The 17,409-nt window shown below is 42.5% G+C and overlaps 1 protein-coding gene across 1 annotated transcript in view; it reads left to right on the top strand.

Annotated features, from left to right (window-relative positions):
• ARMC9 (armadillo repeat containing 9) overlaps positions 1-17,409 on the top strand; it is a 177,808-nt gene that overhangs the window by 104,028 nt on the left and 56,371 nt on the right. The window contains exon 19 of the mRNA XM_003417916.4: positions 4,828-4,883. Within this exon, the coding sequence (XP_003417964.3) occupies positions 4,828-4,883 (56 nt within the window). The remainder of the gene's footprint in view (positions 1-4,827; positions 4,884-17,409) is intronic.

Genomic DNA, 17,409 nt, shown 5'->3' with positions numbered 1-17,409 from the left:
CTAACCTCTCTCCATCAACCTTGCCTTATAGTTTTATCTTTAGAACCACGTAAATATTTTTATATAATTTTTTTTAATTAAATTTAAAAATAGTCCTAGAAGTCAAAAGCATACAAGTGAACCTAAACTGTTTATCAAGTTGGTGGTAGAACCATGCAGAGAAGGGTTATTTCAAGTGATTTTTAAACTGTGTTTTGACTGTACTCCCTGGGTGGTATTTATAAATCCCAATTAAAAAAAGGACAACAAGGAAATCTTAAACTTCATTTAACAGCCTTATTGTTAGTAATCACATTGGTATTATTTTGGAACTGTTATATATTGTAGAGTAAAACCAAAAAGCAATTATGTTAATGTCACTAGGAATCAAGATTGTCATCATATAACAAGAGACACAAATATAAAATCAAAAGAAATAAGAACCTTATAATCCTTCATCTGAATTGGAAGTACCAGTATAAAATCATGATCTAGTTTTTATCTCTTAGCTCTAAGTGAAAAGACCTAGACGAATTCACATCCCAGTGCCAGTGAATGCCCCTAGTTCCATTTTCCACCAAAAAGAGCCAGTGCTTCTTCAAGAAATGGCTGATTCTAGACCTGGAGTTAGAAACGAACAAGGTTAAGTCCAGGATTTCTCATCATGCCAGATAGCAAGGATTCCAGCTAAGACTTCCAGGGTCATGTCAAAAGGACCCAGAAGTTAACCTGAAGAATAGACTCCCAGTGGCCAGTCGTGAAACAATTTAGGCATCAAAAAGAATAATAACTTCTCTGGAGTGAAATGTATTAAATATATAAAAATTAATGAAGTAGATAAGAACTGCTTTAGGTGAAGGGAAGGACAACACTCAATACATGGAAGGTCAGCTCAAATGGACTGGACCAAAAGCAAAGAAGTTTCCAGGATAAAATGAATGCTTCAAAGGTCAGCGGAGCAAGGGCGGGGGTTTGGGGACCATGGTTTAAGGGGACTTCTAAGTCAATTGGCAAAATAATTCTATTATGAAAACATTCTGCATCCCACTTTGAAATGTGGTGTCTGGGGTCTTAAATGCTAACAAGCGGCCATCTAAGATGCATCAATTGGTCTCAACCCACCTGGAGCAAAGGAAAATGAAGAACACCAAGGTCACACGACAACTAAGAGCCCAAGAGACAGAAAGGGCCACATGACCCAGAGACCTACATCATCCTGAGACCAGAAGAACTAGTTGGTGCCCGGCCACAATCGATGACTGCCCTGACAGGGAGCACAACAGAGAACCCCTGAGGGAACAGGAGATCAGTGGGATGCAGACCCCAAATTCTCATAAAAAGACCATACTTAGTGGTCTGACTGAGACTAGAGGAATCCCGGCGGTCATGGTCCCCAAACCTTCTGTTGGCACAGGACAGGAACCATCCCCGAAGACAACTCATCAGACATGAAAGGGACTGGACAGTGGGTAGGAGAGAGATGCTGATGAAGAGTGAGCTAATTATATCAGATGGACACTTGAGACTGTGTTGGCATCTCCTGTCTGGAGGGGAGATGGGAGGGTAGAGAGGGTTAGAAACTGGCAAAATTGTCACGAAAGGAGAGACTGGAAGGGCTGACTCATTAGGGGGAGAGCAAGTGGGAGTACGGAGTAAGGTGTGTATAAACTTATATGTGACAGTCTGACTTGATTTGTAAGCGTTCACTTGAAGCTCAATAAAAGTTAATAAAAAAAAAATTAATGAGTTCATAACGATGTTAAGAAGAATACGTTGGTTATCTTTGCAGATGCTAAGACTCCAAGCTGGGAACTGATAAGGGGAAAAATCAAGCATTTACCCTGCCTCCCCTGTTCAGGGTGTTTTTTAGAATATCCCACATAGGAAAATTCTTTATCAAAGAGTACCAGCTAAAAATATAGAAAAACATCATTTTGCAATCCCAATGAAATAGTGGATCTAGCCAGTGATCATGAATCATTGTGAAAACCATTGGGTGAAAATCTGGTGGGGAAGTTGATAAGGAAGGACTCAGGCTTAATGACACCTGAACCTACTGATTCATCTTAGAGTCATTAAAAGTGGGGCGACCAGACGTATGCCCATTATTGTGATGAAAAAGGAAGTACGTGACGCCACCTGTGAAGTGTTCTTGCCTAAAATATTGAATCGGAATCTAATCAGCAGTTTACAGGAAATATTGGAGGTAGAGGAACTCCCAATTTCAGGTACTTTCTATTTTTTCCAGGAAAGTTTTAAGACCTTCAAGCACAAAAATTCAAGTGTATTTTAGGAACTTAACTTAAAGGTTAGGTCGAGAGAGGGTCCCAACTGGCTGGTGAAAACTAAAGGAAAAGTCCAGCCTCTGGATATTGAGAAGCAGAGGTGAGCGACCCACAGTAACAGGGATCTGACCACCGCCTGCAGCCCAGGACCCAGCTCCGGCCCTCAGCAAGGGAACCAGCAGAACTAGTCAGGCACTGACTAACGTCAGGTTACTGAGCAGGAGCGAGGCAGAGCCAGGCTCACCAGCTGGACACTCAGGAAAGGAATGACACTGGCAACTCCAACGTCATCCCCTGTTAGCTCATGGGGTGTGCCGCAACTCGGAACAGGGTGGGAGACGGATCGTTGTCCAAGAACCCCAAAGAGAAGGAGCTGAGGTTTTTAGGGTACTTCAGCATCTCATTTTACAGGAAGGAGCCCTGGTGGTGCAGTGATTAAGCACTTGGCTGTTAACCAGAAGGTTGGCAGTTCCAACCCACCAGCCGCTGCACAGGAGAAAGATGTGCTAGTCTGCTTTGGTAAAGATTACAGTCGTGGAAACCCTATGGGACAGTTCTGCTGTGTCCTGTAGCGCCCCTATGAGTCAGAATCAACTCGCCAACAGATCAGTTCACAAGACTGGGTTATTCTGGGTTGTAGGATGAGCCTGAACCAATAGATTAGTGGGCTAGGGGAATGAGAGCAGAAAAGAGAGTGGAAGAGAAAGAAGGGTGTGGCAGGACTACTCTGTGGCCTACACGGAATACCTAAGATTCTTTAAAAGAAAAAAAAAAGCATTTATGTATTTGACAACGAGAGATTTAGAACTGGTGAATACATAGCAGCGTTGCCATTTTGAAAGCCAGTTGCTTGTCTGCTGAAGGTGGAATGGAGAAGTGCTATTCACAGAGTGATAGGGAAGAGAAGTTAGGCTGAATTTCAGCCCCTGTGCAGGACGACAGGGCAGCCTCATGCCTGCAAGGTGACTCCTTGACTAACTGGGATTTCATGACAAGGCATGGCCCCACAGCAGGAGTGGAGGTGTCCAAGCTCAGGTGAGGTAGGGACAGAAGTCAGTGTCCTGCTGGCCTTGGTCCAGTGAAGCCAGTGATGTCCTTTTCTTCAGAGTGAGTGCTCCTGGTGTTGCGTTGGGGACGAGAGACATCCTGACCTCCTCTGAGCAGCGGTTTCTGCTTAGTCTTTTCTAGGAAATGGAGTACCCCACTTAGGAAAGTTCTGTATCAAAGAATGCCAGCTAATAAATATAGAAGACTTGCTAGAAAACCATCAGTTGGCAACACTAATGAAATAGTGGCTTTAGCCAGTGATCATCAATCATTGTTAAAACCATTAGGTGAAAATTTGATAGGGAAGTTTATAAGGAAAGGATTTAATGTTTGATTAAATTTAGGATGTATCTTCCTGCCATCTTTATCAGTGTGGTGGGTAGTCTCTCAAGTATGGCTTTTGGTTCTTTCTTTCCTCTTATTTTCTGTTTAATTTCCTTTCCTCTTCTCTCAAGTTTTCTTTATATTCATGTCATTCATCAAGAAATGAGTAATACGAAGGAAAAAGCATGGGGATATTTGGTTAAATAAGTCAGGTGCTTGCCCCCAGGATTCACAGTCCAGTACAGTAAGTGGGAAAGATACCCAGGCAATTCAGCAGCCATTCATTCATTAGGTAAGCGTCGATCATCCAGAAGTGGTGGGAGCTATCAGAGAGTTGCCAGCAAAATGCCGAGTGTGTCCAAGAGAGGAAGAAGTGCCTGCTCAGTGAGGGGGTCACAGAAATCTTTGTGAAAGAGAAAGTAACCAACATTTATATAATGCCTCCTCTGTGCCTGGCCCTGTTCTGGGTGGTTTAGCTCTGGTATGTTGTCAAGCCCCCACACTCCCAACAATCATAAGAAGTAGGGGTATGATCCCCATTTTATAGTTGAGGAAACAGCTTTATTCTTTCTCTGATTCCATTGGGCTGCTTAACTTTATTTCTCCCTTATGAACTTTTAAGATCTAGCAGTGAACCATGGGAGCCTTTGGGAACCCCACCTGCCATTACCTTCACCTCTGACGCCATATGAAGAATCGTGGATTCAGAAATAGCATCAGTTTTGAATCCCCACTCTGCCGCTTACTGGCAGTATGGCCATAAGCAAGTCTCTTAACCTCTCTGTGCCTGTATTTGCTGTGTATAAAATGAGGATAATCATTGGAAGGATTGAGTGAAAAAACACATGTGGCAGTATCTAGCACGGTGCCTAACATTCAATATTAGCTTACTTTCTTTCCCCTAAAAAAAAAAAAATTTTTTTTTATTCCCCTAAAGCTCCCCTTAAATTATATATTGGCTTCTAATTGTTCATATGCTACTATAAATGGGTTCTGATAAAATAGAAAAACTTATTTGGAATTGCCTAGGATGAGTATCACACTATGGCTGAAATGGTACCAAGACCACAGTTATTTTGATGTAACTTAATCCTTATTAGAGTATTTATATGTCTTTGCAGAGGCTGAAGGATTTTGCTGACGAAGACTCCCACTGTGTTTGCAGTTATTCATTGATTTTGTTTTTCTTTAGAAGAGCTACTGGATGGTGTTCTTGAATCTGATGATGATGAAGATGAAGATGATGAAGTAAGTTGGAGGTTCTGTGTGACACCGCATAGAAGACTCCTACCAAACTATTGAGTCTCTTCCTTGCCTTGAAAGTTGGTTTAGAAATGGAGGTTCTGATTCTTCTACATTGTTTCCCACAGTGCTGTGGGTTGGCTCAAGTTCAGTGGGGTGGCGGTTCTGCTGGTCTTCTTGGCGTCTCATGTGACTGCTTTCAGTGTCTAAGCTGGCCTCTCTGTGTGGCCTCTAATCATTCAGTAATCTAGTTTAGTGCTGGGCTCCAAGGGGGAAGAAGTGAAAGCTTCCAATCTGCTTCTGGGCTCAGAAGTCTTAGAACATCACTTCTGTTGCACTCTGGTCAAAGCAGATCGCAAAATCAGCACAGATTGGAGGATGGATATAGATGCAGTGGTTAAGAGCTTGGCTGTTGACCAAAAGGTTGACAGCTTGAATCCACCAGCCGCTCCTTGGAAACCCTATGGGGTAGTTCTACTCTGTCTTATAGGGTCACTATGAGTTGGAATTGACTCAAAAGCAATGTTTTGTTTTGTTTTGTTTTTCTTGTGCTGGAAAGAGCAGCAAGGGGGTACAGAGATGGGAGGAATGTTGGCAGCCGTATTTGACGATTTACCACAGCTAGAGTGGGTTCCTTACAGGCCAGCACAGAGAGACAGCATTCTACATCATTTGGATTTTATGGGAAACTGAAAGCTAGCAGTTCTCAACATGAATGTTTTGATTTGAAGGGGCATGACTCCTTCCTCATGGAAAAAATGCGAGGCACATAGGCTTATGGTGAGGATCTCTATGGCGAGGGGCCCTGGGCTTGGCTTGGAACTAGCCAAACCTAACACTTTACTCCGTTATTTGCATATAGTCTATTATTTGCAGTCTTTTGATACGCGTTTTGTTAGCTGTGGAAAATCCACTTACCTGGATTTTTAGAGCATGAAGGTTCAGAAGTTAGTGCACTTAAGTCCCTGTGAAGCTGCATAATGAATGGTGGCATGTGCCGATGACAAACTTTGTAGTTTTTCCCACAGAGATCTAGAAAAAGATAAAAAACACTGTCCTCTCTGGCTCACTGTGGTAGTAAATGATTTGCTTTCCTTCTGTTTTAGGGGGAGTCATGGAAACCCTGGTGGTGTAGTGGTTAAGAGCTATGACTGCTAACCGAAAGGTAGGCAGTTGGAATCCACCAGGCGCTCCTGGGAAACCCTACAGGGCAGTTCTACTCTGCCCTGTAGCATCGCTATGAGTCGGAATTGACTCCACAGCGATGAGTCTAGTTTTGGTTTTGAGTGTTATTCCAGAGGTGAATGTTGGAAGATGTATTTTTATCTGGAGTTGTGGTCTATGAGTTTAAAAATGTGTGTAACAGCCAGGATTGTGTTCATTGGAAGGTACTATCTAGGGGAGATGATTCCTTTAAAAAACCTTTCCACCGAAGGAAACTTGCTGAGTGAGATCATGAAGAGATGACGCCCCAGCCAGCAGCCTCCTGCCTGCCATTTTCTTCATGGGCTGTAGGTGGAAGCAGTGCGTATTCCTGCTCACTCTTTCTGCCTTGTTTGTCCAGAGCAGTACTTGACCTCCTACAGGTATCTTGACCACCATCTCACCCAGGCCCCTTGGTTTACAAATGTGAATCCAGAGAGGGCAGGAGACCACCCTAGGTTCACAGGGTTAAAACAAGAAACAGCAGACTTTTCCTGTAAAGGGACAGATAGTAAATACTTTAGGCTTTGTGGACCATGCAATCTCTATTTCCACTACCCAACGCCACTTTTGTAGCACAAAGCAGCCATAGACAATATATAAGCAAATGACCAGGGCTGTGAGCCAATAAAACTTTATTTATGGACACTAAAATTTGAATTCCATATAATTTTCACATGTCATTCTTCTTCTTTTGGTCCTTTTCTCAACCATTTAAAAATATATAAACCATTCTTAGCTCACAGGCCATGCAGTAACAGGCAGCTGACTTCATTTGGCCTATGAGCCATAGTTTGCTGACCCTGTGGATAAAACCCTTCTGACTTCTCATGCTGTAATAAGACAGCACCTGTATGCCTTTTTTATGCCTGTTTTAGGTTATATGTCAAGTTACTATTTTAATTCTTTAATTCCAATAACTTTTTGTCATGTGTCCAACGACAGTGCCACTGCTCAACTGATTTTTGGAAATCTTCCTTTAGCCTAAGTATCATTTCCTTCACCTTCCTCCCTCCCCCAGTTTTAAAAGGAAAGTTAAAAAGTTATCACCTTAGGAAGTATGTCACTTCCTAAGGTGATAACTTTCAAGAAGACAACAAAATTATTTTCAGGCCGTTAGAGGCATGTCTCATATATTGCTTAGCATTGTAAAATGCTGTCTTTAAAAGTTTAAAAGTTAGACCTAAAATGCTGATAGTGAGCCACAGTTTTCAGTAGCTGCTTAGTGACTGTAAAGATAAAGTGGTCCTACCGGGGTGAGGCCAGAGGCCAGGGTGAGTTACTCTCGCCTTACCTTACACTGAGCCAAACTTGCGCTTGCAGCTTTACCCATTGGTCCTTCTGAGGCTACAGGCAATCTCAAGAGTATCCCCCAGATATACAATCTAGCTTTTCTCTCTAATTTCTAAAAATGTTAATGACTTGTTCCGATGTGTTAAAAGCTCATTTAGTTACCTGTGAGTATACATATATTTATGTACCAAAATAAAAAATTTTTATGTGTCTTTTGACTTATGAACTGTGTAGGATATGATGTCAAATAAAAAAATAGGATTCTGTATCAGAAAAAACAAACATATAAACACACCTTCCTATGGATTATCTGTGTGCTTATGGATACAGGCAGCAGAAAGGTGTGGAAAGCTACACCCTTTTTGTTGACACTGGAAACTGCAGTGGGGGGATAGGGGTAAGGCAGTGTGGGTGAGAGGTGAGGAGAGGCCTTGATCCACTGGGCAAAGGGCTGCATATTCACCAGGGGAGGTGAGAAGTAAGGAGAGCACCCGGGTTTAGTGCATGGAGGCCAAGTGGCTGAGCGTTTGGTAGACTGGGGCAGAGGCCAACCTGGAGCAAGTGGGAAGTGAGACAATGGGGCTGGAAAGCATAGGCAGCTCTTTCCACAAACTTGGCTGTGAGCAGGAGAAGAGAGAGAGGATGGTGGCTGAAGGGGAGCATTTTTGTTGTGTTGGTTTGTTTTCAGCATGAGAGAAACCTAAGCACGTTACAGTGCTGACAGAAAGGATCCAGTCGAGAGACAGAGGAGAACGTTCAAGGCAGGCAGGAGAAGAGAGGATGACGTTGGAAGGACACGTGGTTTCATTATTTCCTAAATTGCTTCTTTTACTGTCTTGGCTCCAAGGCGTCAGACTCAATTAAATCTCCAGAGAGGTGAAACTATGGTTAGGAAAGCTCAGACAGTATGCGCACTGGAATGGACAGATGGGGACTGCCATTGAAGGGTCCAAACTCATTTCATCCAGTGCTTTGAAAAAATGTGTATCTAATACAATTCATTTTTATAGTAAACATACGTGATAGGTTACAGAAGGAAGAAAGGGCCGGTGGTAAATCACTAGGCCCAGGAGCCCAGTTTCCAGTGTTCTCACCCCAGTGGATCAGGTTTCCTTTTCACGTATGAAGGCGAGGTGCCTTGTGTCCCGCTCACAAGTGGCTTTGTAAGTGGAGATGAAAGGCCTTCCTGTTCTATCCTAGAAGACTGACTTTAAGACAAATATTCTTCCCTCTTAACAAAATAGGTCTGAGTGCCAGATGAGGTCAGCCATGGACATTTGCGTGCTGGTTGCCACGTTTTTTTTTGCCACGTAAGTGACAATCATATGCTCCGCAATTTCATTCTGCACAAACATCTCAAAAACAAGTCATTCGTTGTTTGTTCAGTAATTATTTGAGTACCTTGAAATAAGATTAGTCTAGGAAATGACAGGGAAGGGATACAAGGGAAATCTGAAAGAAGGTCAAGGGTTTAAAATCCCTCCAGGAGTTTAAAATCTAGATGGATGAGATAATAACAGTCATGATGATAACAGCCCACGCTTCTGTAGCGTCCTCATGTGCCAGGCCGCTCGGGGTGCCTTGCTTGTAATCACTCATCTAAACCTCACAGCCCTGTGATTGGTACCCTTGTTAGTCCTGCCTTGTGATGAAGAAACTCTGAGAAAAGTGGTCGACAAAGTTCTTTTCTGAGGATCACCACAAAGCTGGTTCCTCTGAGGCAGAGGTTAAAGATGTCCCAAATGTCCAGCTCCGTCATCTCTAACATCAGCTACTGCCCCTCCTCTCAGTATTCTCCCTCCAGTCTTTGGGTTCCCTAATTGCTGCAAGGCCTCACGGAACTCACGATAAAGGAAATGGCTCACGCGGTTGTGGAGGCTGGCAAATCCCAGATTCGTGGGTGAGGCATAGGCGTCTCCCTGGCCCTCAGTCTCTGCCCAAAGACACTGAGCTTTCTCACTCCTTAGGCTGGGAAGCCCACTGCACCGTCTCCTGCCAGTCTCTCCTTCCTTGGTGGTAGTGGGCTTTTCTTTCTGCTCTGGAATTGGCTCTCTTTTAAGGCAAAACTGACCAGTCTCCTTGGTGGGCCACAATTATCTTATTTGCACAGCCCTACCCAATCACCTGGGTGGGAGTTACAAGACAATGGCGAGGAAGGCCATACTCAGTAATTCAGCACATTGCAAGAGCCCACTGGCCAAATTCACACAGCTAATAGGCAAGTGATGGAGCTGGGATTCAAACCCAGGTAGTGTGGCTCTGTAGTCCATTTTGTTTTTAATTGTACTTTAGATGAAGGTTTACAGAACAAACTAGTTTCTCGTTAAACAGTTAACACACGTATTGTTTTATGACATTGGTTAACAACTGCATGACATGTCAACACCCTCCCTTCTCGGCCTTGGGTTCCCTATTACCAGCTTTCCTGTCCCCACCTGCCTTCTAGTTCTTGCCTCTGGGCTGGTGTGCTCCTTTAGTCTCATTTTGTTTTATGGACCTGTCTAGTCTTTGGCTGAAGGGTGAACCTCAGGAGTGACTTCATTACTGAGCTGAAGCGGTGTCCAGGGGCCATACTGTCAGGGTTTCTCCAGTCTCTGTCAGGCCAGTAAGTCTGGCCTTTTTTTTGTGAGTTAGAATTTTGTTCTACGTTTTTCTCCAGCTCTGTCCAGGACCCTCTATTGTGATCCTTGTCAGAGCAGTCAGTGGTGATAGCCAGATACCATCTAGTTGTAATGGACTCAATCTGGTGGAGGGTATGGTAGATATGGTCTGTTAGTCCTTTGGACTAAATCTTTTCCTTGTATCTTTAGTTTTCTTCATCCTCCCTTGTTCCCAAAGGAGTGAGACCAGTGGAGTATCTCAGATGGCCACTTATAGGCTTTTAAGACCCCAGACGCTACACAGTCCGTTCTCTTTACCATTACACCAAAAACAAAAAACCAAACCCATTGCCATCAAGTTGATTCCAGCTCATGGTTGGAATCATGTGTTATAGGGTAGAACTGCTCCATAGGGTCCTCTTGGCTGTAATCTTTACGGAAGCAGATCACCAGGCCTGTCTTCCAGGGCACCCCTGGGTGGGTTCAAACCACCAACTTTTATGTTGGCAGTCGAGCGCAAAACTGTTTGCATCACCCAGGAACTTTCTAACCATTATACAGGCATTTATAAACACAGAGCAGATGGCAAACACTAGAAAATAAATATACAATTACAGGTTCCTAAATCTGTCTTGGAAGAAGTACAACCAGGATGCTCCTTAGAAGCAAGGATGGCGAGACTATGTCTCACATGCTTTGGACATGTTATCAGGAGGGATCAGTCCCTGGAGAAGGACATCATGCTTGGTAAAGTAGAGGGTCAGCAAAAATGAGGAAGACCCTCAATGAGATGGGCTGCAACAATGGGCTCAAGCATAAAAACGGTTGTGAGGATGGCGCAGGACTAGGCAGTGTATCGTTCTGTTGTGCATAAGGTCATATGAGTTGGAACCAACTTGACTGCACCTAACAACAACAAACAACGAATATGATAGAAACCAGAAGTACGGCAGAAATTCAAAGTGATCAGAGCGTACTGGAAGGCTGTTGTCTCCAGGACTTTGCTCAGCCTATGGTGAAAAGTAACTTGGGTGGATCAATGCAGAGAAGGGTGTGGTCAGGAAAACATGGTAGGCACCTTGTAGGAAGACAGCCCAGCTTTATCCTTCCCTTTCTCTCTCACCCACTCCAACCCTCCAAAGAAATGTACCTGAACAACCCAGTACAAGTATATGCTCTGATACTTTTCTTCATTGTCATAGACTCTTAAAAGATAAGAGTACACACATACCTATGGGCACACTGATGTAGTTTTTGTCAATATTTGCTTTATAAAATGGTATTACATGTAGATATAGAGATAGATAGAGATGAGGACACAGATATGGCTATGAAGCATACACACACACACGGTGTTGACTTTTTCTCTTGTATATTTTTTGTCAGCCAGTATAGCAAAATGATTTCTTTTTAATGCCATGAATGTACAGTTTTCCAGATTTTTGCTATTTCAAACTATGCTGCAGGGAACATCTTTTAAAATATATCCTCATTTGCTGGTGCATTTATTTATGTTGGTTGGATTCCACTGAATTAATTGCTGGGTTAGATTGTGTGTTTTAATTTGTAATAGGTTTTTCCAGATTGCCTTTCAAAAAGGCTGTAACAGTTCTGATTTCTCGAGCAGAGCATGAGAGGCGCCTTTTCGCTCCATCTTCACCAGCAATAGGTATTATTCTTTTTTATTTTTTGTGGATCTGCTGGTGGTAAAGTGCCATTTCACGGTTATTTTAATATGCATTTCCCTGATAACTAGTGAGTCGGAGCATCTTTTATGTTTACTGGATATTTGGATTTGCTATGCTATAAATTCCCAATTCATATTCTTTGTCCATTTTTTCAATTGTATTTTTCTTTTCCACATTAAAAAGGTACAAATTCTTTATTACAAATATTGAGCCTTTTTCACCTTCATTGCAATATTTTAAGATGCATTTTTATATGTTCACTTAGGTTTATAATCTTTTGCCACAAATCTTTTTTAAATTTTTAAAAGCTAAATATATCAGCTTTTCTTTTGTAACTTCTGAGTTTTCTGTCCTGATTGAGAAGGTTTTTCCCTAACCCTCAATTTTGTACATGTAGACTCCTAGATTTTCTTCTAAGGTATTTGTTTTTTCATATAAACTTTAAATATTTACTATTTTATACATACCAAGACTTAACCATTCTTCTTGAATAACCATTCTTCAGATTGTTGTAAGCCTTTGGTTTATTTCCAGAATTCTAAAAAGGTTGATTTTGATAGTTCTTGGCAGTGTTCTTGAGGCTGTTATGGAGGAGCACGTTTTTAGAAGCTCTTACTTCATAGTTGTCTCTGGCTATTTTCAATTCCTCTTGGAGTCCTGGTGGCATAGTGGTTAAGAGCTCAGCCACTTACCCAAAGGTCAGCAGTTTGAATCCACCACCCGCTCCTTGGAAACCCTATAGGGCAGTTCCGCTCTGTCCTATAGGGTAGCTATGAGTCGGAATCAACTCAGCGGCAGTGGGTTTGGTTTTCATTTTTTACCCATACATGTTTGTATCATTATACACTGATCAGTTGGAAAATATTGGTTTATCAAGTTTTGTGGTTCTTCCAAATATTGGCACATTTCATTATGCAACATTAGAAAAAAATCACATTAATTAAGATCACCACTGACCTCTTCAGCAAAGCCTTTAGGTATTGGGAAGCTATCAAGCCCAAAATGGCAGGTACAAGTTTTTCAAAATTCTCATTTTCTCTTGAAAGCTCAATTTGATTGTTGAGAACAAATACTAGTAGTGTTTTGCTGTTGTTTGCTTTGTTTTTTGAAGTACAATCTCACTTCATTAATTTTTAAGAAAATGTCAGATACCCAAGTCCTAATAATCATGGTTTGTCTGTCAGTTTTTCTTTCAAATAAAAATGGTGGTTCTTGAAAAAAGTGGCTTATTCAGCTTGCAACTCAAATAGTCTCCACAGCGCTTTTCCTCAGGAGAACCATCATACTGTGGCATGGAGCGAACTCCTTTATCCATACTTTCTCGTTTTGTCACACAGAATGTTTAAAAACATGGACCTCAAGAGTTGAGATTTATTAAAATGAATAATCACTGCTTCATCAAGGACGCCCTTCCATGAAGCTTGTTCACACTTTTCATCCATCTTCTTTCTCTCTGTCCATCTACCTGTCTCTCTAGCACCTGTCTATCCATCCATCACCATCAGTCCATCCGTCCATCAGTCCATCCATCCATCTGGCCATCCGTCCCTCCGTCCATCCGTCCATCCATCTTCTGTCGTCTGTTTTCTCTGTCTGTCTCTATATGTGGAGTCAGTGACGAATACAGTAACTGCTACCACAGCTTGGTAACACTGCCTTGATTTGTGCTCAGGCGCTAGTGGTTTCACGACACCTGCTTTCACGGCATCAGTGCAAATGTCAGTGCACTTGTTCCGGGATAAAACCGTGAGAGCCAGCAAAGCTACTCTACACTTGGCAGATCTCAGCCAGCACCACTGTATTTTGTTGCTGAGGGTTCACATAAAAAAAGATCTTTGACGACCCGTTACTGCGGCTACTGGGTGAACGCAGGCAGAAAGCAAGTCCAGACCTAATTCTGCAGACGAGAGATTAACTCAGCCTTTGTCTTTGCAGCTAAATCTTTAATTCAGCAAACTGCTGTTTTGTTATCGAGTGGCACTGCTATGATTTCTTTTGCTAGTTTTCCATCTAGCAGGCATGCGCAGTGTCAGCTGTACACAACTATTGAGTATGATTCTCTGGCCAAGCCATATGCTAACTTACCCTCTAAGGTTCTTCTGTGACTTTTTAAAATAGTTTTTTTTGGAGGGCGGGGGGAGATTTACAGAAAAAATAGTACAGAAAGTTTCTGTGTACCCATTACCCAGCTCCATTTCAATTTCCAGGTTGAAGTTAACAATAAACTTTCGATTTTTGACTTCTAAAGAACTCATCATGTCTGCGTTTAAAATATTCAGGTCCTTTTTCTTTCAACTCTGAATGATTAGTCTCAAAATTATACCTCAACTTATGTCACCAGTTAGCATTATAATTGCTGTTCAAATATGTTCTGCCGTATAAGACCCAAGAAGGGAAATCAGTGACATCTATAAAACTGAGGGAAAGATGGCTTTCATCATATTCCTGTTTTTCACTTGCAGTTTCACCCAGCTTCTTTGGAAGAGAGTCCTCCCTTCCATGAGTCAGAGAACTCTGTGACAAGTCAGTTTCATCTTTTTCGGTATCTTCCCATGTAGACTGTATGGCTGTGGGTTGAGAAAGTGATTTCTCTAGTATCCCTTTTTCAGGCCAATAATCTACCCTTAAAAATATAAGAAAAAGCTATTATAAACTGTTTATTTTTAGAATAAAGTATTGTTAGATTTTAAAACAACCATTTTAGAGAAAATTTTAAGAATTAAAGTATTTGAAAAATTGTAAAAAACTATTATTGCGAAATGAAACAATAAGTGTATCTATTTCTAGTTGTGTTCCCTCATAGGAGCTAGGATTTCGAAATAACGATATATTGGGGTTGCTATGAGTTAGAATCTAGTGGCACCTAACAACAGTCAACAGTGAGGTTACATCAGTTATAGCAACTAGAACCAAACATAGCTAATAAGAGCACAGTAGCAGTACCAAGAACAAATTGAGTTAACCTTTGAAAATGTACGTAATTATACTTGAAGCCTTACCTAGGAGCCCTGGTGGTGCTGTGGTTAAGCTGAAAGGTCAACGGTTCAAACCCACCACCTGCTCCACAGGAGAAAAATGTGGTAGCCTGCTTCTATAAAGACTACAGCCTTGGAAACCCTATGGGGCAGTTCTGCTCTATCCTGTAGGGTCGCTATGAGTCAGAATCGACTCAACGAGAGTGGGTTTGTTTTTTTGGTTTAAAGGATAGAGCGGCTGGTATGTTCAAACTGCTGGCCTTTCAGTTAGCAGCCAAGTGCTTAACCACAGTACCCCAGGGCTCCTCTGCCTCTGCCTGTAACCCACCTAAAATTGATTTATTTCTGTAGTATGAGGAAGGGGTTCAGTGTCATGATTTTCGCTTGTGAATGTTCTGGCACTGGTCATTAAAAGCGCTGCCCTTTCCTACTGACCTGCAGTGCCCCGCTGTCATGTGTAGGTGTCTAGGTGAACATGTGCCTGCTTCTGGTTTCTCCATGGTGTTCCGTTGGTCTGTGTGGCCTTTCTGTGCCAGACCTACAATGTCTTAGCTGTGATGGCTTCACAGTGAATCGGGATATTTGGGAGGCAAGCGCGCCCACCTCTTCCTCCGAGTGCCTTGGCTTTGCATAAACATCTTAGAATCAGCTTTCTCTCTCCATCTCCATCTCTCTGTCTTTCCCACCTTCTCTTACACACACACACATACAACTAGTTGGGATTTTGATTGTGCGTTTGATTTCCATTAAATCTGTAAATTGTCATTTCATTATATCAATTTGAGAAGAATTGATATCATTACAATTTGAGTCTTCCTTTCCATGAGCACGATATGTTTCTCCATTTTTATTTGTTTGTTAATTTATTTTTAGGTCTTTTTATACTGGGCTTCAAATCTAATTTAAATGCCAGTACATATGACTTGAATCACTGCCATTTACCTTTTTTCATATCTAGAGTCACTCAGAGAATGATGAATTCAAATGTGAGCCATTTGAAGAAACTGATTGCTAGGGAGTTGGAACAGTGTAATGACCAAATGATCTTTTTAGTGTTTGAGACAAGCAATAGAAAAGGTGACTGTTGGTCTTACTAATGTGATGACAGAGCTGTCATATGAAACATGGCCAGAAGCACAGCAGGTCCAACGAAGTGAAGTCAGAATTGGCTAGACAGGGCCTTATGAGTTTTGTTAGTTTTTCAGGCAAGAAGTTAAGTCCAAGAAGATGGGCTATGATAGCAACAAGCAAGTAGGCCCTGTAGATGGGTACATACAAGCGGTCCAAGCAGATCTAAAATGTTCTGACTGGGAATTAAGAACTCAGGCAAGGAAACAATAAACAAACCACAAGGGCAAGTGCCCACAAAGGCCGTGGGCTGTGTATCTTGAACAATAGGGACCACAACAGTAAAGCTTGAGACAGAGCAGGAGTTGTGTAACCTTAGAGTTCCTCCTTGCCTGAGCTGCGAGGTGACCTGAGCCGAGGTGTGGAGCTCTTGGCGGCCCCCCAAGGCAGGTGGTCAGGTCCCTCTGATGGTGCTTCTCCAGAGGACACTGTGCTAACTCAGGCTACCCTTGGCCTTCCTTCTCCTAGCACTGGTGTTTCTTCTCATGCCATCTTCATTCAGCCTGGAACACTTCTTTCTGTTCTTGCTTCAAGGGCTCACTGTTCCAGGCCTGGTGGCGAGCCACATTGTTAGAGCGCGTCCGACACTTTCTTCTCTTAGGGAATGTCGAGCTCTATCAGATTCAAGAGGCTCCTACCCAGTCTTAGACTTGGGACAAAAATCATATCCCGTGTGGACTTATCAGTGCTCAGGAAATGGTGTTTGATTGTACCAAGTTCCTCTGGTCTCTCCAGGAGGGCCGCCCTGCTTTACCACCTCTCACCTCTTAGTAACACAGTCTGTGCTTTACCACCTTGTCATGGATTGAATTATGATCCCCCAAAAATGTGCGTATCCATTTGTCTGGGCCCTGATTTCTGGTATTGTGTGATATTCCTATACTTTGTAAACCCTGCCTCTATGATGTTAATGAGGGAGGATGGGCAGCAGTTGTGTTAGTGAGGCAGGACTCAACCTAAAAGATTGGACTATGTCTTGAGGCAATCTCTTAAGATATGAAAGAGAGACAGGGGGACCTCATACCACCAAGAAAGTAGTGCCAGAAGCAAAGCGCATCCTTTGGACTCGGGATCCCTGTGCCGAGAAGCTCCTAGTCTGGGGGAAGATTGATGAGAAGGCTGACAGAGAGAAACCTCCTGGAGCTGATGCCCTAAATTTGGACCTTTTTTAGCCTACTTTTTTTTTTATTGTGAGAAAATAAACTTCTCTTTGTTAAAGCCATCCACTTGTGGTATTTCTGTTATAGCAGCACTAGATAACTAAGACATACCTCACACTGCCCTGTGGCGTGGTCCCTGCTTTACCACCTCTCACCTCTTGGTGGCGCAGTTAGGAAGTTCAGATCTTTCTCTGTTGTTCTAAAAGTTCTTCTGCCTCCACCCAGCCCACCTGGCCCTGTGGTACATGCACACATTCCCCTGAACAAATGGAGTTCATCAGTACAGGTACAGGACGGAACCTGTGGCTGCCAAGCCTGTAATCAGCCCCAGTCAACTACAGTAAGCTCAGAGACCGTGACTATCTCTTGCAATTGTGATACTGGAAGGCTAGACTTCTTTTTCTAAACCATATTTCCAAAAGCAGAAAACTAGGCCTCGTCCTTTAAAAAAAAAAGTAGCTTCATATTGAATTTCGAGGTTGTTG

Source organism: Loxodonta africana, chromosome 6, assembly GCF_030014295.1.
Source record: "Loxodonta africana isolate mLoxAfr1 chromosome 6, mLoxAfr1.hap2, whole genome shotgun sequence".
NCBI classification, from domain to species: domain Eukaryota; kingdom Metazoa; phylum Chordata; class Mammalia; order Proboscidea; family Elephantidae; genus Loxodonta; species Loxodonta africana.
Note: the sequence above shows the minus strand (reverse complement) of the source record. Positions and strands in the feature narration are given on the sequence as shown.